The sequence below is a fragment of the Eubalaena glacialis genome, chromosome 6 (genome assembly GCF_028564815.1).
Source record: "Eubalaena glacialis isolate mEubGla1 chromosome 6, mEubGla1.1.hap2.+ XY, whole genome shotgun sequence".
Classification (NCBI taxonomy): Eukaryota; Metazoa; Chordata; class Mammalia; order Artiodactyla; family Balaenidae; genus Eubalaena; species Eubalaena glacialis.
In genome coordinates, this window is record NC_083721.1 from 56,997,818 (window position 1) to 57,024,764 (window position 26,947).

Here is a 26,947-nt window from a genome sequence, read left to right on the forward strand (position 1 = left end):
TTTTACTATCTTAAATGATTTTGTGATGTAAAATCATAGAACTTTTATCTTTGGCAACATTAATTATTGTTTTTCCTGACCAAAAGTAAGTAATGTTGACTCTAAAAATGAAGATAAATTTTAGCCTGTTAATGCAGACCACCCAATTTCCAGGAATGTTATATCCATTTATGTTCTCTCCACAGTGTGTAAGGGCGCTCTTCTCATACTGCCCTTGACAGAATTACATCTTACTGCTTTTAATCTTTATTGATTTAATCAAAGACAAATAGTATCCAATTATTAAATTAATTTCTGCTCTGTGCTTTTATTATTTGTTTCCCTACTTTTATTTTGTTCTCTTTCTAAACATTTTAAGGAAAAACTCAACTAGCTACTTAATATTTCTCTTTCCTTGACTCACTAAGTTACACATTTTAACTAATGAAAACCTATGTAAATTTTCCTATAAGATTTAGAAAATAATCATTTTTATCATTTTGTTCTTCCTAGTTCTTTTGAGAATCTGATGACCCTCTCCCTCCCCTGAAGAAAATGGATCACATGCAGGCAAAATTTTGCCCTTGATTCCAAGGGGGTGGCCAAGGATTCCTAAAGGCCATAGATCCATAGATCCCAGAATACAAACCCCTGATCTGAGTACTGCTTTGGAGGCACCCCCTAATACTTGTATGCTGTATTACTTATTTAATGTTTTTAAAATAAGTATATTTAAGAGGATATTTGAAAATTTACATGGGGCTGGGAATTCTCTATAGAATATTTTAGATTCCCAATTTTGTGTTGCAACATGTAGTATGTATGCAGAATTTCTGAATTTTAATGCTTACAAAGTTCAACTACAAAATATATCTTAGTACTCTTTCTGTGGAGATTAAAGTGGAAGCAATATTAGTATTATCATACTCTTGAATTCTTTTCATATATTGGTTAACTATATATTTGCTAAAATAGTTTTAAATTTTTAACAGCTTTTGTTACAGTGGAGGATTACTGGACTGAATGTCAATATTATGACATAGTATGAGTGTGTTTCATGTTTGGTAATTGCAATCATTGTTGCTTTTGTTGTGGTCATCCATGTACAATGCTTGGTGTCAGTCTATTTATCTCTTGTAAAAATAAAATACAGTGCATGTGTGTGAAAAAAAAAACTAAAAAAACAATTTTAACAGCTTTGTCCATTTGTTAAAATATTCAGTCATAATTGTAGCTCTACCCATTGATTTTTCCTCGCATTTTTGCTAAGATTTATACTATGTATTATGTTTGGGACTCAGCTCCATCTATAAATGAGAGCATTTGGACCAGATCATTTCTAAGATATCCGATTCTAGTTCTGATTCTGTGTTACAAATTCAGTGTATTACATTCATAATGTTTATTTTACTTCATATCTTTATTCAGGCACAGTGTCCCACTTAATACTCTTTTACTCTGGGATCCATTTTCTCATACCATGGTAATCACTATCCTCATTCCACTGGCAGAGGGTGGGGGGGTAAGATTTATAAAGGGACTCCTTGGACTTTAGAGATGGAAAGGATCTGAGATCCCTGAGCTATCTATTAGAAAATACTTCAGTCAAGCTCCCAGAAAGATTAGTTCCTCAGGTACCTTTATTCTTTGTCCATGTGTTTTTGCTATATAAACCATCTTGTATTTTAGCTGCTCCCACAAGACTTTCTGCACCGAGGCAGAGAAAAAAAGATAAGTTGTTTTAGGACATCATGTTTATTTTTCATCTCAATACCCTGCTAAACTTGTAAACTTCAGAGTAGATTACACCTAGAAGAAAATGCTGATACACAATTGCACATTCAGTAACCAACAGGATGGTGAAACTGACATTGCTTCAGCCATTCCAAATGTATATCCCGAGAATAGCCGACCACATAGGGAACTGTCACTGACTCCACAGGGAAGAAAATTGAATTAACTATATAATGTCCTGCAAAGGATACTTTACTACTTCACTTACCACGAAGATGTTCAGTAGTTCCCTTTTGTCAATAGAACCATTTCCATCTGCATCATACAGCTTAAAATACCATTCTAATTTTTGTTTCATTTTTCCTTGTACTACTAGATTTACAGCAGCAATAAATCCATCCTATAGAAAACAAGGTGGAAAGGGAAATAAATATTTAAGACCAATTATTTTTTATTTGCAAAGTCATCATTCATGAGCAGGACCATCAGTACAATTTAATACAACCCACAAGATTTTGGCATAAAACTTTTCCCTGGCACTTAATTTTTTTAAATGGGTATAAAGTGTATAGAAACAAGTAACTTTAAATAGGTGAGTACATTTTTAGAGAAAATGTCAACTTCTTATGAAAAAAAAAAAAAAGGTTCTGAAATGCCATGATGGAAGGCTGAGTCCTCACCACTGAGCACACTACAGAGGTTGTCTTCTTCTGAATATCTTCAGGTTTTGTCCTCCACTCAGCGAGAAGACCAGGAACGAATTTTTAATTGAAGGGAAACATACCAACTAGCTAAATTCTGTACTGTTTTAGAGAAACTGGTGGAAGTTTTTGGACTGCTAATCTCCAGGATTCCTTTTAATTGCATCATTTTCAGTATGAATCAAAATTTATTAGCCTCTTTTTTTTTTTTTCAATTTTTGGCCTCACAGGGGAGATCGAACCTGTGGTCCCTGCATTGGAAGGTGGAGTCTTAACCACTGGACCCACGGGGAAGTCCCCTTATTAGCCTCTTCTTTAATAATGATTTTCGTTGTATTCAATCTTAGAAAAGATTGTTTAAGGGGTGCAAGCTTAGGTAGTTCCCCTCATTCTGTTTTAAATCTGTAAAACATTCTCAGTTGAAAACAGAAACAGCCTGTGTCATTCTTAAGAATCATATGCTTCACACCTTGCTCAGCCAAATGCTCAGCTGTTTTGAGAAAGGTGGCCAGCTCTAGGGAGGTGTCTGACTCACTCTCCGCTGTTTCTCCATGTGCTTTCAGCTGCTGATGGTAGCATCTTCGGCCCAGGAAAACATGCTATCTGCTGCATACTCTTTGGAATATTTGGGATGTCAAGTCCTATTTACAAAACAGGATGTGACATAAAGTACCCCTTTCCCTTGGAAATAAAAGGCTTTAGGCTTATTGGTCTGTAAAGTCATATGTGTTTGATTTGAGTCTTAAGCTTTTAAGTCTAGTTCCGCCAAGTCTCTAAGAAAAGTAACTGAGAAACCACCAGCAGTTCTGGATGTGAAGCAAAGCCTGTTTGGCTCATTAATGGCTTTTTTTTAAGTTGCTTTTTGTTTTTTAAGACAACAACAACATCTCAGATATCGGAAGCCAGTGTGTTAATCACTACAGCATTGTCTTCAAAATGTGTTACACTTTAAAACTGTCTACACTGTGGAAAGAAAGAAAAAAAAGAAAATATTTAAAAATCATTTCACTACCTTTGGGTATTAGATTTTTACAACAGGCATCTTTAGCCCATCAATAAGTAATATGTCTTTTAAGAGATAAGGCTTCTGCTAACAGATAGGAGTCTGGTAGAATGGTTTCCTATGGGAAGTTGGCTCAAGTATCCAAAACGTTAAGCGGTTTTACCTTTTCTCCACCTGCCTTTCTTATTGCTCGCTACCGCTTCACTTTTTAATCCCTAGCAGAGCTATGGCTGAGACAAGGGAAATACATTATTATGGAGTTGAAATTTATTTAAGATGACATCAAGATATCATCTCCAGATTTGGTGGGACATGATCATTACAGGACGGACAGGTGTGGAGGATATAAGCTAGGTGGAACAGTATCTAACCGTGGGTACACCTGCTCCTAGGTCTTCTTACTTCTGCGTCTCCAGGGCTGACCAATCAATACAGCCATTTCCTGGGTAGTTATTGTGCATGTTTACCAAAATGTCACAGAAGCATCTTCCCTGTGAAGACTGAGCTGGCAAGTTGATATTCCAGCGTTTCCACAAAATCATATATTTCATGATGATTCATTTCACTTTGAGTACCGCTTCAGGGATCACAATTTTCTGTGTCACCTGCATGATGAATGGCAACAGGCTAGATTGAGCAATGTTGCCTTTAGAACTTTTGGTATTTTATGATGAGGCACAATGGGTGGGTGGTCCTAACACCTTCCAATCCAGGCTCTGAAAGCTCTAGGCAAACCCTACCAGGAGACAAGCATAAATATTTTCATTGTGTGGTTTACAAATGGGCAACCTGGCTAATCTACAGCCAAAGTTGATTATGGGTGAGGAAACATTTCTACTTAGACAAATGCAGCCTCTTTCAAAGGCTTCTGCAAGCAAAACATTTCCTGTTTTCATTACAGCGTTCTGTTATGTAGTCAGGCAAATTAATCCTTACAATCCGCAGCCAACTACTCTTTTTTCCAATTATCGTCTTATTAAGATTTTGTAGAAATTTGCATTGGTGAGACAACCCCGCTGAATGTAATTTAATAGCTTGTGTTCATGTTGGAGAGGGTTTTAGATAAATGCTTGTTCTGTAAAACAGAAAAAAACTATTCTTGTCCTCAGTTGATCTGTAGATTACAAAGAAGGGCGAGGGGAGATAAAGAGCCACAGAGAAGGCGAGATGTCTCTGCAAAAATGACTAGGAAGCATGCAATAGAAAATGTCTAGAGACTTTTCTTTGGGCCGATCCAAAGGAACACTGCTAAGATTATATTTCTGTGGTTGAGCTACAGGAGCCCCCATGGCACACAGAACTCTGGAGAAGTCTGACACTTACTGGCCTTGAGCCAGAATGGGGTTCATAAACACTCTGTGTCAGAATCATGTGGGGACGATGAAATATGCAGATTCCTAGACTGACCCCAACAATAGCATCAAAACTACTTGGGATGGGGTCCAAGAGGCTGCATTGTAAAATGCTCCTCAGGTGAGTCTTATGTATCCTAAGATCTGTGAACCACGGACCTACGCTGTTTTTCTTATCCGTGTCTCTTCGTAGGCAATGTTAACATCTAACCATCACTCCAAGTGGCTCTTATCATCGTGGCTTACTCTCACATGAATTTAACCTTATTAAGACTAATTAGAAAAATTATGACCCACATGGTTCAGTCTCAGAATAATGACATAGTCATGAATAGTCCAGCCATCAAAAATTAATTTCAAAATAACAGCAAGTCTTTCATTTCTGGAAAGAACACAACTTGCAAGACATTTATGGGTTTCTTCACAACACCGCCTTCCTCTGCCATCTGTTCCTCCACGTACACCCTGCTGCTCAGTCTTCAGCGATCTCCACGGCCCCGTTCCTTCACTGCCAGCCCTACCATGAGAACATTTCATTCTTTTCTTCCACCAACTTCTCTCATAATGCTGCATCACAAATCCTAAAAAATGAGTTTGGCAAGGGCAGGATACTCCTTTGAGGTTGAAGGAGAGGGGAAAATTGGGTGCAGACAAAGCCATTCTGGTGAGCCTCAGGAAAGGAGAGTTTGGGAGCCTATGTACAAAAATAATTTTACTCCCAACATGTTTATAGATTTATATGTCTTGTTCTTAGGATGGAGTAGATTACAGGGAAGAGTTAAACAGGGGTCAAGATACGGAAACATGACAGTTGCTCAGGTTCCTAAAGGAGTTTGGCTCCATTAATATGTTATCATTTTGTAGAGGGGGGTTCAAATGATAGAAAGAGTAAAAAATGCACGGAAACTTCAAATTTAAGCTTTCTCATGGTCTCTAAAATGTACAGAAAATATAAGGTATACTTTATATCGATAAAGGATAAAGATTTAAAAACTAAGTTTTTGCTACCACTAAAGAGATGAAATTTTAGAAGTCTAATAAAAAATAAGGAAATCAGTCATGTAGTGTTTTTGTCCAACGGGAAATCCACAGGTGAATACGTGATCTCCAGGTGATGTTCATGCCCTGCCCTAAATCACAGTTGTTTTAAGAGTATAATCAATTTGAAACGAAGGTAGAAAGTTAAATTATAAAGCTGATATGCATATGAAGACAATTGTTCTATTATTTATTACTAAGTATAAGAATGACAATTAATATATATATATTTTAAACATCTTTATTGAAGTATAATTGCTTTACAATGGTGTGTTAGCTTCTGCTTTATAACAAAGTGAGTCAGTTATACATATACATATGTTCCCATATCTCTTCCCTCTTGCATCTCCCTCCCTCCCTCCCACCCTCCCTATCCCACCCCTCTAGGTGGTCACAAAGCACCGAGCTGATCTCCCTGTGCTATGCGGCTGCTTCCCACTAGCTATCTATTTTACATTTGGTAGTGTATATATGTCCATGACACTCTCTCACCCTGTCACATCTCACCCCTCCCCCTCCCCATATCCTCAAGTCCATCCTCTAGTAGGTCTGTGTCTTTATTCCCATCTTGCCACTAGGTTCTTCATGACCTTTTTTTTTTTCCCTTAGATTCCATATATATGTGTTAGCATACTGTATTTCTTTTTCTCTTTCTGACTTACTTCACTCTGTATGACAGACTCTAACTCCATCCACCTCATTACAAACACCTCCATTTCATTTCTTTTTATGGCTGAGTAATATTCCATTGTATATATGTGCCACATCTTCTTTATCCATTCATCCGATGATGGACACCTAGGTTGCTTCCATGTCCTGGCTATTGTAAACAGAGCTGCAATGAATATTTTGGTACATGACTCTTTCTGAATTATGGTTTTCTCAGGGTATATGCCCAGTAGTGGGATTGCTGGGTCGTATGGTAGTTCTATTTTTAGTTTTTTAAGGAACCTCCATACTGTTCTCCACAGTGGCTGTATCAATTTACATTCCCACCAACAGTGCAAGAGTGTTCCCTTTTCTCCACACCCTCTCCAGCATTTATTGTTTCTAGATTTTTTGATGATGGCCATTCTGACCGGTGTGAGATGATACCTCATTGTAGTTTTGATTTGCATTTCTCTAATGATTAATGATGTTGAGCATTCTTTCATGTGTCTGTTGGCAATCTGTATATCTTCTTTGGAGAAATGTCTATTTAGGTCTTCTGCCCATTTTTGGATTGGGTTGTTTGTTTTTTTGTTATTGAGCTGCATGAGCTGCTTGTAAATCTTGGAGATTAATCCTTTGTCAGTTGCTTCATTTGCAAATATTTTCTCCCATTCTGAGGGTTGTCTTTTGGTCTTGTTTATGGTTTCCTTTGCTGTGCAAAAGCTTTTAAGTTTCATTAGGTCCCATTTGTTTATTTGTGTTTTTATTTCCATTTCTCTAGGACCTGGGTCAAAAAGGATCTTGCTGTGATTTATGTCATAGAGTGTTCTGCCTATGTTTTCCTCTAAGAGTTTGATAGTGTCTGGCCTTACACTTAGGTCTTTAATCCATTTTGAGTTTATTTTTGTGTATGGTGTCAGGGAGTGTTCTAATTTCATACTTTTACATGTACCTGTCCAATTTTCCCAGCACCACTTATTGAAGAGGCTGTCTTTTCTCCACTGTATATGCTTGCCTCCTTTATCAAAGATAAGGTGACCATATGTGCGTGGGCTTATCTCTGGGCTTTCTATCCTGTTCCATTGATCTATATTTCTGTTTTTGTGCCAGTACCAAACTGTCTTGATTACTGTAGCTTTGTAATATAGTCTGAAGTCAGGGAGCCTGATTCCTCCAGCTCCATTTTTCGTTCTCAAGATTGCTTTGGCTATTCGGGGTCTTTTGTGTTTCCATACAAATTGTGAAATTTTTTGTTCTAGTTCTGTGAAAAATGCCAGTGGTGGTTTGATAGGGATTGCATTGAATCTGTAGATTGCTTTGGGTAGCAGAGTCATTTTCACAATGTTGATTCTTCCAATCCAAGAACATGGTATATCTCTCCGTCTATTTGTATCATCTTTAATTTCTTTCATCAGTGTCCTATAATTTTCTGCATACAGGTCTTTTGTCTCCTTAGGTAGGTTTATTCCTAGATATTTTATTCTTTTTGTTGCAATGGTAAACGGGAGTGTTTTCTTAATTTCACTTTCAGATTTTTCATCATTAGTATACAGGAATGCAAGAGATTTCTGTGCATTAATTTTGTATCCTGCTACTTTACCAAATTCATTGATTAGCTCTAGTAGTTTTCTGGTAGCATCTTTAGGATTCTCTATGTATAGTATCATGTCATCTGCAAACAGTGACAGCTTTACTTCTTCTTCTCCAATTTGGATTCCTTTTATTTCTTTTTCTTCTCTGATTGCTGTGGCTAACACTTCCAAAACTATGTTGAATAATAGTGGTGAGAGTGGGCAACCTTGTCTTGTTCCTGATCTTAGTGGAAATGGTTTCAGTTTTTCACCATTGAGGACAATGTTGGCTGTGGGTTTGTCATATACGGCCTTTATTATGTTGAGGAAAGTTCCCTCTATGCCTACTTTCTGCAGGACTTTTATCATAAATGGGTGTTGAATTTTGTCGAAAGCTTTCTCTGCATCTATTGAGATGATCATATGGTTTTTCTCCTTCAATTTGTTAATATGATGTATCACGTTGATTGATTTGCGTATATTGAAGAATCCTTGCATTCCTGGAATAAACTCCACTTGATCATGGTGTATAATCCTTTTAATGTGCTGTTGGATTCTGTTTGCTAGTATTTTGTTGAGGAACTTTGCATCTATGTTCATCAGTGATATGGCCTGTAGTTTTCTTTCTTTGTGACATCTTTGTCTGGTTTTGGTATCAGGGTGATGGTGGCCTCGTAGAATGAGTTGGGGAGTGTTCCTCCCTCTGCAATATTTTGGAAGAGTTTGAGAAGGATAGGTGTTAGCTCTTCTCTAAATGTTTGATAGAATTCGCCTGTGAAGCCATCTGGTCCTGGGCTTTGGTGTGTTGGAAGATTTTTAATCACAGTTTCAATTTCAGTGCTTGTGATTGGTCTGTTCATATTTTCTATTTCTTCCTGGTTCAGTCTTGGCAGGTTGTGCATTTCTAAGAATCTGTCCATTTCTTCCAGGTTGTCCATTTTATTGGCATAGAGTTGCTTGTAGTAATCTCTCATGATCGTTTGTATTTCTGCAGTGTCAGTGGTTACTTCTCCTTTTTCATTTCTAATTCTATTGATTTGAGTCTTCTCCCTTTTTCTCTTGATGAGTCTGGCTAATGGTTTATCAATTTTGTTTATCTTCTCAAAGAACCAGCTTTTAGTTTCATTGATTTTTGCTATTGTTTCCTTCATTTCTTTTTCATTTATTTCTGATCTGATCTTTATGATTTCTTTCCTTCTGCTAGCTTTGGGGTTTTTTTGTTCTTCTTTCTCTAATTGCTTTAGGTGCAAGGTTAGGTTGTTTATTCGAGATGTTTCCTGTTTCTTGATGTAGGCTTGTATTGCTATAAACTTCCCTCTTAGAACTGCTTTTGCTGCATCCCATAGGTTTTGGGTCGTCGTGTCTCCATTGTCATTTGTTTCTAGGTATTTTTTGATTTCCCCTTTGATTTCTTCAGTGATCACTTCGTTATTAAGTAGTGTATTGTGTAGCCTCCATGTGTTTGTATTTTTTACAGATCTTTTCCTGTAATTGATATCTAGTCTCATAGCGTTGTGGTCGGAAAAGATACTTGATACGATTTCAATTTTTTTAAATTTACCAAGGCTTGATTTGTGACCCAAGATATGATCTATCCTGGAGAATGTTCCATGAGCACTTGAGAAAAATGTGTATTCTGTTGTTTTTGGGTGGAATGTCCTATAAATATCAATTAAGTCCATCTTGTTTAATGTATCATTTAAAGCTTGTGTTTCCTTATTTATTTTCATTTTGGATGATCTGTCCATTGGTGAAAGTGGGGTGTTAAAGTCCCCTACTATGATTGTGTTGCTGTCGATTTCCCCTTTTATGGCTGTTAGTATTTGCCTTATGTATTGAGGTGCTCCTATGTTGGGTGCATAAATATTTACAATTGTTATACCTTCCTCTTGGATTGATCCCTTGATCATTATATAGTGTCCGTCTTTGTCTCTTGTAATAGTCTTTATTTTAAAGTCTATTTTGTCTGATATGAGAATTGCTACTCCAGCTTTCTTTTGATTTCCATTTGCATGGAATATCTTTTTCCATCCCCTCACTTTCAGTCTGTATGTGTCTCTAGGTCTGAAGTGGGTCTCTTGTAGACAGCATATATATGGGTCTTGTTTTTGTATCCATTCAGCCAGTCTGTGTCTTTTGGTGGGAGCATTTAATCCATTTACATTTAAGGTAATTATCGATATGTATGTTCCTATTCCCATTTTCTTAAATGTTTTGGGTTTGTTATTGTAGGTGTTTTCCTTCTCTTGTGTTTCTTGCCTAGAGAAGTTCCTTTAGCATTTGTTGTAAAGCTGGTTTGGTGGTGCTGAACTCTCTCAGCTTTTGCTTGTCTGTAAAGGTTTTAATTTCTCCATCAAATCTGAATGAGATCCTTGCTGGGTAGAGTAATCTTGGTTGTAGGTTTTTCTCCTTCATCACTTTAAGTATATCCTGCCACTCACTTCTGGCTTGCAAAGTTTCTGCTGAAAGATCAGCTGTTAACCTTATGGGGATGCCCTTGTGTGTTATTTGTTGTTTTTCCCTTGCTGCTTTTAATATGTTTTCTTTATATTTAATTTTTGATAGTTTGATTAATATGTGTCTTGGTGTGTTTCTCCTTGGATTTATCCTGTATGGGACTCTCTGTGCTTCCAGGACTTGATTAACTATTTCCTTTCCCATATTAGGGAAGTTTTCAACTATAATCTCTTCAAATATTTTCTCAGTCCCTTTCTTTTTCTCTTCTTCTTCTGGGACCCCTATAATTCAAATGTTGGTGCGTTTAATGTTGTCCCAGAGGTCTCTGAGACTGTCCTCAGTTCTTTTCATTCTTTTTTCTTTATTCTGCTCTGCATTAGTTATTTCCACCATTTTATCTTCCAGGTCACTTATCCGTTCTTCTGCCTCAGTTATTCTGCTATTGATCCCATCTAGAGTATTTTGAATTTCATTTATTGTGCTTTTCAGCGTTGCTTGGTTCCTCTTTAGTTCTTCTACGTCCTTGTTAAATGTTTCTTGCATTTTGTCTATTCTATTTCCAAGATTTTGGATCATCCTTACTATCATTATTCTGAATTCTTTTTCAGGTAGACTACCTATTTCCTCTTCATTTGTTAGGTCTGGTGTGTTTTGACCCTGCTCCTTCATCTGCTGTGTGTTTTTCTGTCTTCTCATTTTGCTTATCTTACTGTGTTTGGGGTCTCCTTTTCACAGGCTGCAGGTTCGTAGTTCCCATTGTTTTTGGTATCTGTCCCCAGTGGCTAAGGTTGGTTCAGTGGGTTGTGTAGGTTTCCTGGTGGAGGGAACTAGTGCCTGTGTTCTGGTGGATGAGGCTGGATGTTGTCTTTCTGGTGGGCTCGTCCACGTCTGGTGGTGTGTTTTGGGGTGTCTGTGGCCTTATTATGATTTTAGGCAGCCTCTCTGTTAATGGATGGGGCTGTGTTCCTGTCTTGCTAGTTGTTTGGCATAGGATGTCCAGCACTGTAGCTTGCTGGTCGTTGAGTGAAGCTGGGTCTTGATGTTGAGATGGAGATCTGTGAGAGATTTTCGCCGTTTGGTATTACGTGGAGCTGGGAGGTCTCTTGTGGACCAGTGTCCTGAAGTTGGCTCTCCCACCTCAGAGGCACAGCCCTGATGCCTGGCTGGAGCACCAAGAGCCTTTCATCCACACGGCTCAGAATAAAAGGGAGAAAAAATGGAAAGAAAGAAAGAAAGAGGATAAAATACAATAAAATAAAGCAATTATAATAAAAAATAAGAAAAAAATTATTAAGAATAAATTTATTAAGAAAAAAATTTTTTTTAATTTTTAAAAAGATTAATTTTTTATACTAAAAATAAGAAAAAAATTATTAAGAAAAAATTTATTAAGAAAAAAATTTTTTTAAATAAAAAATATGAAAAAACTTATTAAAAAATTTTTTTTTAATTTTTTAAAAATAGAAAATAAGGAAAAAATTATTAAGAAAACATTTATTAGGGAAAAAAAATTTTTTTAAGTTAAAAAAAAAAAAAAGAAAACAGACGGACCTAACCCTAGGACTAACGGTGAGAGCAAAGCTATACAGACAAAATCTCACCCAGAAGCATACACATATACACTCACAAAAAAAGGAAAAGGGGAAAAGTTAATATATCCTGCTCCCAAAGTCCACCTCCTAAATTTGGGATGATTCGTTGTCTATTCAGGTATTCAACAGATGCAGGCACATCAAGTTGTTTGTGGAGCTTTAATCCGCTGCTTCTGAGGCTGCTGGGAGAGATTTCCCTTTCTCTTCTTTGTTCGTACAGCTCCCGGGCTTCAGCTTTGGATTTGGACCCGCCTCTGCATGTAGGTCGCCTGAGGGCGTCTGTTCCCCGCCCAGACAGAACGGGGTTAAAGGAGCAGCTGATTCGGGGGCTCTGGCTCAGTCAGGCCGGGGGGAGGGAGCGGTACGGAGGAGGCGGGGCGAGCCTGCGGCGGCAGAAGCCGGCGTGACGTTGCAGCAGCCTGAGGCGCGCCGTGTGCTCTCCCGGGGAAGTTGTCCCCAGATTACGGGAGCCTGGCCGTGGCGGGCTGCACAGGCTCCCGGGAGGGGCGGTGTGGAGAATGACCTGTGCTCGCCCACAGGCTTTTTGGTGGCGGCAGCAGCAGCCTTAGCGTCTCATGCCCGTCTCTGGGGTCCGCGCTGATAGCCGCGGCTCGCGCCCGTCTCTGGAGTTCGTTTAAGCGGCGCTCTGAATCCCCTCTCCTTGCACGCCGCGAAACAAAGAGGCAAGAAAAAGTCTCTTGCCTCTTCGGCAGCTGCAGACTTTTTCTCGGGCACCCTCCCGGCTAGTTGTGGTGCGCCAGCCCCTTCAGGCTGTGTTCACGCAGCCAACCCCAGTCCTCTCCCTGGGATCCGACCGAAGCCCGCGCCTCAGCTCCCAGCCCCCGCCCGCCCCGGCGGGTGAGCAGACAAGCCTCTCGGGCTGGTGAGTGCTGCTCGGCGCCGAGCCTCTGTGCGGGAATCTCTCCATTTTTCCCTCTGCGTCCCTGTTGCTGTGGGATCCGCGCTGATAGCCGCGGCTCGCGCCCGTCTCTGGAGCTCGTTTAGGCGGCGCTCTGAATCCCCTCTCCTTGCGCGCCGCAAAACAAAGAGGCAAGAAAAAGTCTCTTGCCTCTTCGGCAGCTGCGGTCTTTTTCCCGGACTCTCTCCCGGCTAGCACCGAAGCCCGAGTCCCAGCTCCCAGCCTCCGCCCGCCCCGGCGGCTGAGCAGACAAGCCTCTCGGGCTGGTGAGTGCTGGTCGGCACCGCTCCTCTGTGCGGGAATCTCTCCGCTTTGCCCTCCGCACCACTGTGGCTGCGCTCTCCTCCGTGGCTCCGAAGCCTCCCCCCTCTGCCACCCGCAGTCTCTGCCCGCGAAGGGGCTTCCTCGTGTGTGGAAACCTTTCCTCCTTCACGGCTCCCTCCCACTGGTGCAGGTCCCGTCCCTATTCTTTTGTCTCTGTTATTTCTTTTTTCTTTTGCCCTACCCAAGTACGTGGGGATTTTCTTGCCTTTTGGGAGGTCTGACGTCTTCTGCCAGCGTTCAGTGGGTGTTCTGTAGGAGCAGTTCCACGTGTAGATGTATTTCTCATGTATCTGTGGGGAGGAAGGTGATCTCCGCGTCTTACTCTTCCGCCATCTTGCCCCCACCCAATTAATATATTTTAAGAAAAGGTGGGGGGAAGCCCACATCCCAAAGACTGTGCTGGTCACTCTCCATGAATCTCTCTCTTTCTAACAGCAGCCTTATAGGTAGCCTTATTCTTATTTTACAGAAGAGAAAACTGATTTTCAGAGAGGTTAAATAAACTAGTTAAAGTAGCAAAACTGGGGTGTGGGTGGATCCAGGATTTAAGATCCAGCCAGCCTTACTCTAAGACTTTTCTTCATATCATCCAGTATTGCCCTCAAAATTCATTACAATTGAATTCTCTTTCTGGAAGAGGTGTTTGTAGACTTGAATAGATGGGACGTGTTCATTGCAGTGGGTTGTTGTGGATTCCTATGTGTGAACTACTTGGTAGTGCAATCATATAAGGTGAGGTAACTCAAGAGCGTCTGAAGATGCTGCACCTTGGAGCCTGTTTCCTTCATACCTGGTGCTGCCCAAGGTAAAGCTGGTCACGTGCTCTAAGCCACTTAGCCTAGGGGAGACTTGTGAGCCTCCACTGCCAGGCCTTCCCTCATCCTGCCACCGTAGCCATCTGGCTCAGCAGGACAGAAGGTGTTCATCCTCCTCTTGCCCTCTCGTGCTCCCATGTTTGATGAACACTACTGTCCATTCTGGAATCCTTAGCCCCTCTCTCCTGGCCCATGGTTTAGCCTCCAGCACCCCATAGACAACAGCCTCTCTCTGCACAGTTTCCCCTAGGAAATGTTCCCAGCTGCTCCTCCAGGATAGCTGATGGGCTGAACCAGCACACAGACTGGTTCTCTTTCAGCCGATCCTGTTCTTAGTCTTCACCCACGCTCTTGGCTGGGAATCTAGAGCCTTCCTTTACTGTGCAGCTGGTCCTTGCTTTGGCTCAGCATTCCCCCCCCCCTCTTCAGGGCCTCACACCTGCATTACATTCTGCATTACAGCCCTCACTCCTCCATTCTCCCCACCCTATAAAAGCTTTGGGTAAAATCTCACTGCAGATATCATCTGATAGGCTCAATATGGTCCCGCCATCATTGTTTGCCTGAGTGACCTTGCAATACATATATTGAAAGCTATCTCAGTATATTTGAGACATTCTCCTTAGGGTTTTGTCCCAATGATAGAACCATGAATTTATGAACAGGGTAATATCATTAGGGAAACTTGGCTTCATTTCATTGATTCAAATCATAGAATTTCAGTGGAAACAGTCCTTCATTTTGCAGATGAAAAATGGACTGGACTAGTAATAACAATTATAATAATAACCATGACGGCAGTGACAACTGTTGGTGTTGATGTAATCTTTGCTATACATATAGGGCCAGGCATCGTGCTTTACACATAGGAGCTCATTTAACCCTAAACAAGGCCCTAACAGTATTAACCATGAAGCACAGCATCTGGGTTCTAGTAACATTAAGATCGTGGGAATAGAAATGATTGTTATTACAACAACTAGCCATAAAACCCCATTTGTTCTAGTGCACCCTCAGGAAATAATCCAAATCCAACAAAACTCCAAACTTTAGCCCAGATTAGAACTATTCCCTTCCACAGCATTAACTTTCTGCTACTTTTCACAGAATCACTATCTGTGAAAAATTCATGAATCGTCACAGCTCCTAACCTAGAGACATTTAGATGTTTTCATTCTTTTACATGTGACACTTTTCAGTGACATTTTGCCAGCTGTGGCAGGTCAGTAGCAACATATGAATTGAAATTTCTGCCGGAAAATGGTTACTCAGATGGTCAGAAGGAAACCCAGAGAGCGAGTATAAGCACATTATATGGTTGATCAACAATTGTCAGTGATATTTACTTTGCATTTTAGGAACTGAAAAGAAAGTAGGCAATATAAGGGCCATCTCTGTCACATCAAATACATGTGAATACTTTTTAAATACTTTTGTGAATTTTTAAAACCTGTTAAGGGAAACGTGACGTTTGGCATTTATGACCTAGCTCATTTTCACCTACTGACACTTCTACTAACAGCAAACATAGTCTCTTCCAGCCATGGAATTGCTGGAATGTCCTGAGGAGAACCTTGCCTCTGTGACATGAGAAATATGATGCTGGCCTGGTCAATTGGTTCTATAATGTGATCGTTATGCAGATCAGACACGGTTGTTCTTGTCTTGGCCATGACTGTACAAAATTCGAGGATTCAGGGGCAAAGCCTTCTCAAACAAGTTCCTGATTGTTAATAGGTCTCCTGGGTATCAGGGAGCCTTGACCATCTGCCCCCAGAATGCAGCCAGCAGCATACCCGGCCCACGGTGAATTAGAAGCCAGTCTCGCATACGTTTGGGAGAAGGCAAGATAATCGTCCGAGTTTGATCACTTGTGCACAAGCTAACTACAGAAGACCTGCCCCCGACTATAGCAACCGCAGCCTTTCGCAAGGAACTTCTTCAACTAGCCAATGTGGGTTTCTTCTTACGAGCACCTGTCTCCTTCAACTGATACTGCAACAGATAAAATAAAATCCAGCCTCACCCTAACTCAGTCAGCCTGCCTCCTAAGACTGTATTATTTCCCATGGAGGAGCCTGGATCCTAGGTTCTTTAGTAACTAGGAGAGGTGGGGATGTGGACGACAGCAGGCCAGAAGGTGGAAAGTATGTACCTATATAATTCCTGGCTTCAGCACTTCTTTTTCTTATTATAGCTGTATCTAAAAGAACAGTCAGAGGAACTGCATCTGAATTAATAGTTTGGGACCCAGAATTCCCTTTTTATATGTATCCATGGTACACAGCTCTTTGTACCAATGGGCCTAGAACCCAGTTTTCTGCCACTCTGTGGTCTTTCTGGTATAACAGCAGTGCTGGCTGCACATTTGAACCCCCTGACAGAGTAAAACAAAACATCATTTTGATTCAGTTGGACCCAGGTGGAGAGGGAGGTGGAGACCCAGCCCCTGGTATTTTTAATACCTCCAGGTGCTTCTGTTACCGAACCAAACTTGGGTCCGCTCACCTGCGTGCAGTAAATCCAATCTACTGATACCGGGTTGTGCTGAAGGAAAGTGCAGGGTTTGATTGCAAGGCCAAGCAAGGAGTATTAGCGGCTAATGCTCAAAAGACCTGAACACCCCAGTGGATTTCAGGGAAAGGTTTTTAAAGACAGCGTGAGGGAGAAGGTTGCTGAGTGCTTGATCAGCTCGTGGACATACTTCTAGTTAGTTGGTGGTGAGGTAATCCGGAGTCAACATCAACCTTCTAGTTCCAACCAGTTTGGGGATCTACGTGCTTGTGGTCAGCATGCAGTTTAACTTCTTCCACCTGGTGGGCGTTTCAGTATCTGCCAAAGAGCTTAAGGGTATGGCTCAGGAGGAGCTAAAGGTCCTTGACTTTAATGGCTAAGCTATTATTTTGTCTTGCTTGACTGTTTTCCTTTGTTTCTGCGTTTTCTCACTTTTCTGATTAAATTTGCTCTTTGGAATCTGGGGAAGGCCTAAGAGGCTAAAGTTTTCTGTAAGCAAGAGGCAGGCAGAGGACATGGGGTGGTCTCTCCCAGGAAGGTCCCATAGGGTTCTACTCAGTTGCACCTCCAGTATGTAACCAGAATTGAGAACCACAATTCCAACAGATTTTTGTTAAAATATGAGTTACAACAGCTTAAGTTTAAATGTACTGTACATCAGCAAGTACAGTTGGTATCTTTAACAGGTAAAAGCCTGAGAGTCTCAGCCAAAATGTTAATAATTGGTGGTATATGTGAAAATGCTTTGTAAATTCTAAAGTGCTAAACAAATGAGGTATTTTTATTAATCACCAACAAATGTTTCCTAAGAATGTCTATGCTGGGAGTTCTGAAGTTAGTAGCCTTGGTCTTTACCCTTATTAAGAGATTTTGGCCTAGTTGTTTACAATCGAATAGATGGTCATTTGTTTCCAGTAAATGTGTCCTGTGAATAGCAGCAGTAATCGCAGTCACCTTATAGGCCAGACAACCAGATACAGTATTACAGGCTGCAGGGCAGCCAGGGGGTTAATGATCAGCAGCAATTATGACACAAGTTAAAAAGCCAGGTTGCCTACTGCAATTTTTAAGGGCTCTCACACAAAGAGAAGCTAAGAAACCAGGTAACCAAAGGTCACTTCTGAATGTCAAGTGGAGCTAGGGCTCCCTTTCAGGTGTCCTGGGTTAGATTAAGAAGACAGTCAAAACTCTTAAGGTGATTCCCATGTAATTAATTTCGTTCTGTGACTGGCAACCATTACATAGGGCCAGTGTTGCCCCAACCAGCAAGGTGAATGTCTGATGCACTCAGATGAAAGACAAGAAATTGCAGGAAAGCAACCCCTGCACGTGTAGGCACGTCTTGGCGTTTGGAAGCATAACTGGAGCTGATAACAAGGAGAGTTAATCTCTGTTGGGGGCCTGAGGTCAGTGTTACCTGCATTTTACAGATAAACATCCCCTCCCTTTGTGGGCTGTTTATTACACATATCTTCAAAGTTTTCTCCAACATTATTTCACATGAGCTCAGTGATAATGTAGGCAGTATAGGTTTTGCCTCAGTTTTGGGATTGAAGACTTTGACACAGAGGTCATGCACCTTGTCCACGATTACACACAGCAGTAACGGTCAGAGCTGGGCCAGGAGCCCAGCAATCCCACTCTTCCCGAGGTACTGCCCCCACTGGCCCTACGGTGACCGGCCGGTGATTTAAGAGCTTCGCAGAAGGGCTCCTTAAAATGAGCAAGGACTTCTGATATATTAAAGCAAAGATTTGATTTGTGTACATATTATGGGTAAACTATCACATTGTAGTCATCATTAAATCCCACAGCTTGCCCTTCTCCTCACTTTTCTTTCTGTAAACAGGTTAATCACCCATGTTTCTAAAAATTCACCATTCCCTCATGCTTGATTCCCAGGATTTGTCTGAGGTCGCTAATTTAAATAATCTGAGAATTTGTGTTGGCGGTTTTGTTTTATCCTAGCGTTCCAATGTATCCTTGTTGACAATGTTTTCTGGCTCAAACCACCGCTCTATTTATGGTTTTGTAACAGAAAGAACAGAACTAACGCCACATTGAAACTTTCCCTCATTCTTTAGCCTATGTATTTTACTACTTTAGCTCTACACATCAGAAGTTAAGCGTTAGAGAAAAATGTTTCTTATGCCCGAATAGCTCATTAAGTTCCCTTAAGAAAGTTCCCATCCCGTAGTCCTGGGTTAGTTACGGACATTACTTGTAGATAAATTCACTTTTAGCCTAGAAACCTTTCGAATAAGCAGAGATAAGAGTGGTACAGTAAAAGTAACTGCTAACTACTTGAATTTTTTGCTGGAGCTCTGTGATCCAGCCCACCTGAGCAAGCAGAGGAAGAAATGTGATGCCTTCCTTCAAGGCCAAGCGGCTCTAAGAAGTCTGCAATCCTGCTTTTTCCTTAGCAGAAGAGGGGCCTGAATTCTACCCCGAATTAGGATAGCTCTTTAGGACATTAGCCCGCCATCTTCTTTGTCTGCTGGCTTTCCGAAAAGTCTCTATTCTGGACCCAACACTATCTCCTGACTTACTGGCCTGCCGTGCAGCGGGCACGTTGTACGAGCTGGGACTCGGTAAGAGTTTGAGTTCCAAACCCACAAATTTAGAGAAACTATTCTACCTCCCTTGTAAGCCCTCAGAGTAGGAGCCAAAGCTTCTGACAAGTCTTTTAGGTCCATTTTCCCCCACCATTTCTTCTATACCGGTAATCAGACTTGTTACCCCACTTCTGCCTATTAGAAATGGCCTCATCCCTGCCCCCCTGCAGGTACATACCTAACAAAAGATTACTCTTAGAGAACCCTGGATTCAGTTTAAGAGCTGACAATGGCACTGTTTGGAGAGCACCAGTTACGGTTTGTTTAGCCCTGAGCACAGCAAGCCACGATGCTGAGATACCGAGATTTGAGACAGAGAGTTATATATTTGTGGCAAGGCAGCCAGACGAAGAGACGGAAAAACAGAACTCAACCATCTTCCCCCCAGAAGGCAAGGGGCGGGGGTATTCATGGGATGAGGAATGAAGCAGCTGGGTGGTCTGAGGCGTGGGGAGCATGGAGAGGTGGGGAAAGGTGATTGGAAAAAGGTGCGGTAATCGACATTCTGCGCAGGCGTAACTAGGCTACGGGCCTCTGCACGTTCAGAAGGTCACTGAGCGACACTCGCGCATGCCCAGTTGGATGGTCGGTGGTCCTATCTCGTCTTAATCGGCTCAGCTCGAACTAGGCACAGCTGACTCCAAGTTCCTGGACAACAACTCGGGCAAACATCTTATTATTTAGGCTACGTGCAGCTTGGAGGACAGGCAAATCTTAAAATGACCTTGATTAGTGAAGGCAGGTGAAATGGATTTAACCCACGGTTTCATCCCCAGATGCCTAGGTGTGGCCCTGAGGGTTGTGCATTGACCTTCACACCTATTACAACAGCAAGAACGTGGATCAGGAGCCAGAGGGACCGAGGGCTGGTTTTCTGCTTTGAGGTTCTCCAGGCAAGTCACTCCTAGCATCTCGGTTCTTTGAGTGCCTCATTTCTCAGCCACAATGTAAGAATAAATGTAGTCCCAGCAACAGACTGGTTGTCTGCATGGAGCAAAAGATATAGGTGAGGCGCCTAGAGTGTGTGCTTCCAAGTTATGCTCTAGTAGTAACCCTCTGCCTTAGTTAGGTCCCCACTGACCCTTCTCTCTCTTAACCTTGTACTTTAATTTGAGCTGTTCTCTTTGTTAAAATACTCAACTATTTTGTTTAAGGTGGAATACCATAGCAATTTAGGGTGAAGCCCCTGGAGTCAGACTGCCAGCATCCCAATTCTGCTGTGTAGTTTTAGACAAGTTACTTAACCTCTCTGTGCCTCAGTGTCCTCATCTGTAAAATGGGAATGATAAAAATAGTACCTACTTTTACATTATTGTTGAGGATTCTATAAGATAATAAGTGTAAAGTGTTTAAGACAATGACTGGTATAGAAATGTTCAGCAACTGTTAGCTTTTCTTAGTAATAATTCAATCTCTTCACTTCTTTCAAGATCTCAAAATACCTCAACTTCTCCAGAAAGCCTTTCCTAACTCGGCAACTTAGTTTTCATTGCATCTTCTGATCCCAGTAGATGTACCTTGAATAGCACAGCCCTGCTATAGTTTGTTATATTATACTGCCTTATTTTCTTCTTAAGGCATTTAATCTCGACATGACTTTCATCCACTAGACTGTAAACTCTTTGGGGGCACAGAAAATCATATCTTCTACCTACCTGCTCACCCCCATCCCCACACCCCTTCAAAATTTGAGTGTGATTTTTCTGCTATTACCTGCCCTGCTGGGATGGGATTGAAGAGTTCCCCTGGCCCTTCCATCCAGTTTGCCTGTCTAGGAATAGGCTGGACCATTACTCACAATACTGGGCAGGTTTTAAAAGCAGCCCTATAATACCCAAGATTCATCTGGAACCTTGAAGCTAGAGAGTCAGTACAATGCTTTTCCCTCTTTCAATCTTTGACTCTTCATTTACTAACTTTTATTTTTTGAGGATGCACTTGTCATCTCACTAGATTGTAAACTCCTTTGAGGACAGGGATCAATTCCTATATCATCTTTGTGCCTACCTTCCTTCCACCATGCCTCCCAGGAGCTCAGTAAATTTTTGCAAATGCAGTGGGGTAATAATATTGTGTATTAAGGATGTGACTTTGCTCCTGGTAATCCCTTCTTTCATCCAGCCCTCCCACATTCAGTAAAGACATTCATTGCCTGAGAGATAAGTCATTGTAACAGAAAAGCAGAAATCGAGAGTCCATTCTTAGCTCTTGAGTTTCAATAGTTTAAGCCATTTGGGATTCAGAGCATAAAGTTTATGCCACAAACAAAAGATTTGGAAGAACACATAATTAGAGCCAGTTTCTCCTGGCTACTCTCAAGCTAGATAAAAATTCCATAGGCTGGGGAAGTGTGGAACAGGGAAGGAAAGGAGAATTGCAAGACAGTGGGTTAGGGGCACTGCTCTGTGAGGGTCAAGACTAGTTGGAGGCGGGGGTGGGGGGTGGGAGGGTGGGGTGGGGGCGGGGAGAGACACACCAGGTGTGGCTGGCAGATGTAAGAGCAGAAGCACTTGTGATTTACTAGGTAGAAACTCACCAAGTTCCCCTGAACCTGACATAGCTTGCGAGGAAAGTCTGTAAGGAGTATCTAGTCAGACAACCCTGAGCCAGCCTAACAGGCTTCCAAGCCTAGGAGTATAAAGTAACTGAGAGAGAACCTGACTCAGGAGGCAGAGCCTCCGTGTGGAGACAGCAGCCTTCTAAGTGAAGCAGGAGATGAGGAGAGATTCTGTCTCAGTGAATACCAGTGTGGACGGATGCTCCTCTGACCTGTGTTAATACCCGGAGTTTTAGATGCACCCGTGGGGTTTATATGCAACCCTGGTAAGTGGAGGGAGAAATCCCCTTGGTAAAATGGAGACTCAAAATATAAATTAATTTTATTATGAAAAACAAAAGTTACATTTTTAAAATGCCTGAGTGTGTGAGCTGAAATTCTTACCAGCTACACAAATAAAAAATACATTTAAAAATTTCCCTTGAGATAATCACTCCAGTTGGGCACTAGGTTAAAATTTGGAAGACACAGTAGCCTTCCTTGGTATAAATATGGGGAAAAGGGGGAGTGGAGGAGAGAGAGAGGAATGGAAAGGAAAGAAGTCCATGTATAAAAGATAGGGTACTGGAGTTGTTACTTCCCTTATTATTTTACTTAATGACTCAGTATATATTTGTTCAACATCCACTTTATGCCACTGTGCTAGGTGCGTAGTCTGCGGAAGCATGTGGGATTTAAAGGGGATGATTAATTCTTCATTTTTATTATTCAGTTTCTGCACTGCTGTTTCATGGGGATGAATTCATGTTCCACTTGCATTTAAAAAGAAAAAAAGAGACATGAAGAAGGGCAAACTGCAGGTGTAGTTTGTAGTTTGTAGGTGTAGAAAGCAGTGTGGCTGGAATGCAAGGAGTACAGGATGAAGAGCAGTGCTAGGTGCTCCTTCATTGCCAGGCTCTGCCCGAACTTCAGCAGAAGTAAGTTCAGTGTCATGCACTCTGGACGCATAGAGCCCAGGGCGCAGGGTCATGTCTAGTATAGGAAGTAGTTTCCAGGGAACTGGGCGTTTTGCATCCATCTCTAGGTGCAGCCCATATCCACTTTCACTGCCTTTTAGGAACCAGTGTCCAGCAACAACATCTACAATTTCACAGTGTTTCGTGTTTTTGGAATATTGGCGCTGGCCCAGACCCAGCTCGAATGCTCCTCAGCCTTTCATCAGCTTCTGCTTTAGCAGTGAGTCATTAGGCAATGACTCATTTTCCCTAGCAAATCAATGGCATAAATGTGGCGGGAGGAGGTGGCCCTGGTCAGTCCTTGGAGCCCACTTAACTTCAAGTCCCACGGTCTCACCCTGTGTGGGTTTAATACTGACCATGAGAGCCACACGCTTTCATCGTGTTGTACTTTTTTTTTCAGTTGTTTTTTTTTTAATTAGAGTATAGTTGCTTCACAATGTTGTGTTAGTTTCTGCTGTACAGCAAAGTGAATCAGCTATACGTATACATATATCCCCTCTTTTTTGGATTTCCTTCCCATTTAGGTCACCACAGAGCAATGAGTAGAGTTCCCTGTGCTGTACAGTTGGTTCTCATTAGTTATCTATTTTATACATAGTAGTGTATATATGTCAATCCAAATCTCCCAATCAATCCCACCACCCCCCCCCTTTCCCCTCTTGGTATCCATGCGAAGAAAGTCAGAAAGAGAAAAACAAATATCATATGTTAACGCATATATGTGGAATCTAGAAAACATCGTGTTGTACTTTTTAATGGAGACTTCATGTTCTGACGAGGTTACTCACTACCAAGTTTGGGCCAGGCTAGACCCTCAGCTTCAAGTCCATAGGATTTCCATAATGGAATGGACAATTCCTAGTTGTAGAAATGAAGGAATCTATGTTGTTCCTTGCACAGAGACAGACCTTTTTTTTTGAGGAGAGCCATTTCCATCACTGACCTCACCTACAAAGATTTGCTAATATCTTGCGTGTTACCATCATTTTTTTCCATTTCTTTTTTGTTATAAAATTTTTAAAAATCAGTTTTAATTTTTTATCATGTACATCATACACATACATATCTAAAATTAAACTAAAAGTCTTATAAATTAAAACTTTGAACTTTGGGGCTATTTTTTCTTTTATTTACATGTTTGCAATTGAGATGCTTATTCTGCTTATGTCTTGATTTATCAATTTTAGACTTTATTTACTTCCTGTTATAGCAAGTGACAAGTATTTAACTCTATGGCCCCTATACACATCCCAGTGGTGTGCTGGAGCTTATTCTACCTGCTGATAGGAGCTGATTGTTAAATTTTCAGAAAATTTGCAAGTCAAGTATTAAATGATTGTTAGCTTGGAATTGGCCATGGTGGGAGTATTTATGCCATGGAAACCAGCAAATGTTACCAGGGCTATTTCCCCCCAGAAAACTAGTTGTTACACATTTCCCAGCATATCACTGTTCCTCCTGCATACTCTCACAATTGTAGATGAATCTAAAAGTCAGGAGTTTGATTTTAACAACTCTGGTAAATTTTGTTCTCTGCATAGCTCATTGGTATACCAAAATTATTGACTTCCTTATTTCACATGGAGTTAATAATTGCCTCATCGTGCTGACACCTCCTGAAGTTAACGGACAATCCACAAAAAGTGAGGCAACCAGTAATTATGTGCTTATGAGGTATTCTTGCCAAATGAATCTGAATCTATTTAAGCTTCAACAGCTAAATACCAGTTTATGGGTAATACGAAGAATAGAAAGCAAATTAGATGACACAAGAAAGCAACCAACTAAATCTAGAATGTAGGATATTCTACAGGACCAACGACTCACTTTTCCTAGTAACTCAATAGCATAAATGGAGCAGGGAGGTAGGAAACTACTATTATAGAAAAATCAGACTTAAAAGTCATAACCCCCTGTTTTCATGTATGGACCTTGTTTGGATCCAAACTCAAATCAAGGAAAAATTAAAAAGTATGCTTGAGACAGTCAGGAAAATTTGCCCATAGACCAAGTATTAGATGACATTAGGAATTATTGTTGTCTTTGCCATGTATGATAATGGCATAGTAGTTGTGGCTAAAAAGTGTCCTTATTGGTAATAGGTGAATAATGAAGTATTTGCAGGTGAAATCCTGCAATGTTTGAGTAATGTTTTTCTTTTAAAAATTCCTGGGAAAAATATAGGAGGACAGATGAAACAAAGTGATAAAATTTGGTAACTGTTGAAGATGGATGATGGGTCTATGCAAGATTACTAGATTATTCTACTTAGAATAGGTGTAAAATTTTCATAATAAAAGAAGGTAATTGCTTCATTCTAAATCTATTCAATAGTTTTCTTTGTGCTTATTAGCCTTGTAACTTTTTTCCAATGTACCACATCAGATTGGTTAAATATCAGTTAATGAATTAATACTGTTTTTGAAATCCTTAAACATAGTAGATAATCCATCAATGTCATTTCTTCAGGTTTTCCTCCCTGAGTCCCCCTTCTTCCTTTCAGTCGGGAGGAGAAGCACATTGGGCTTTCTGCATAGCTGTTGATCTGCACTGCCCTTCTCCATGACCCTGGACTGCCCACATCTGTTTTCCTATGTTGGATTCATTTTCTCCCTCTTTGTTGATCTAGTCCCTCATTTTGCTGGAGCACCTGCTCCAGTAGCTTCCTAAGAAAAAATAAATGTGAAGTAAAACTTTTCAGTCCTTGAATGTCTTCCCCCCCCCCACCCCCGCCCCACATTTGATTTGGCCTCATACCTTCCCCCTCAAAATTTTGGAAGCTTTTCTCCATTTACTTCTAGTCTCCGGTGCAGGTGTTAAGAAGCTCAATGCTAATTTGATTTCCATTTTCCCCCCTTTTATGAAAATTACAAAATTTCTCAGCATATGCTGTAGGTTGATCTCTATTTTTGATTGTGCCAGGCCCTTGTGAAACATGTGTCTGATAGTGTCTGATTTTTCTGGTTTGTTAGGTCATCTTACATTTTCTCTGTGCTGTTTTTCCGTGACTCTCACTCACAGGATATTAGACCTATCAATCCCAATTTAAGGATTTTATTTGGAAAAACGCTGTGTGGAAGGAAACAAGAAGGAAGTCAGGGAAGGTTGAACGAGCTGCCAGACCAGGACGCTAATCTGACCCAGGTGAAGAGAGCAAGAGAAGGTTGGGTGGAAGTGTCCTTGACACTCCTGAAACTTATGGTTCAACAAAGCCGCCAGGGAATCCTTGAGCCAAAGCCAGCTGACAGAGGAGTCCCCTTGTCTTAGGAATGGGCTGACCTTATTATTTCTGCTGCACTCAATCACTGGTCGTATTCTAAACCTGGGCACAGACTCAGCTCAACTGCAGTGATGGATTGCAAAGCGATGCACCTGGGGCCCTGGTCAATTACCTTCCCTGGAGGTCTGGGGTGCTAACATCATGGCCACTACTGTAAAGCAGGTTTTATTATCATCATTATGTTGAGTGTGTTAGTCTATGTACTGTGCCTAGAACACGGGTAGGTACATCACAAGTGCTCAGAAAGCCTTAACTTTTTACTGAGTGCCAAAGAGCAGGCTGCAAATGTGTGTGATTAGCCAAAGGAATAGTTATAAACTTTATACTCTAAATTTTGGAATCTATTTACTTTAAGCACTATTCTAATAGTCTTGGTTAACTTGTGTACAAGCCGCAGCCACTTAGAAATGGCAGAGTAGAAAGAGATTGGAAGCTTTTTAGTATTATAACAATCAGAAAGCTGGGTAAAGTGTGTTTGACAGCAGGGAAAGGGACAGAAAAACAGTAAGAGCAAACACAACAAAAGTGCATACTTTGTGCTCGCTTCGGCAGCACATATACTAAAATTGGAACGATACAGAGATTAGCATGGCCCCTGTGCAAGGATGACATGCAAATTCGTGAAGCATTCCATATTTTTGTTGTAAACAAAAATGACTCAATAAAATATTATTCACACACACACAAAAAAGGGCATACTTTCAGGGTTTTTGACATCAGGGAACTTAGCTCCAGCAACTTCAATGGGCATAGGTGCTTCTTGGCATTTCATAAATGAAATAACCAATGTTCATAATAATAACTCTAATATCAAGAAAATGTTTTGAGGGAGGGGCAAGATGGCGGAAGAGTAAGACGCGGAGATCACCTTCCTCCCCACAGATAC

The 26,947-nt window shown here is 41.0% G+C and overlaps 1 protein-coding gene and 1 non-coding gene across 2 annotated transcripts in view; one reads left to right on the plus strand and one right to left on the minus strand.

Annotated features, from left to right (window-relative positions):
- Nucleotides 1-26,947, minus strand: part of GUCA1C (guanylate cyclase activator 1C) — a 68,668-nt gene that overhangs the window by 31,435 nt on the left and 10,286 nt on the right. Inside the window, exon 2 of the mRNA XM_061192724.1 lies at nt 1,982-2,113. Within this exon, the coding sequence (XP_061048707.1) occupies nt 1,982-2,113 (132 nt within the window). The remainder of the gene's footprint in view (nt 1-1,981; nt 2,114-26,947) is intronic.
- Nucleotides 26,598-26,701, plus strand: LOC133094210 (U6 spliceosomal RNA). Its single transcript, XR_009701423.1, has one exon. It is a non-coding gene; the product is annotated as a U6 spliceosomal RNA (small nuclear RNA).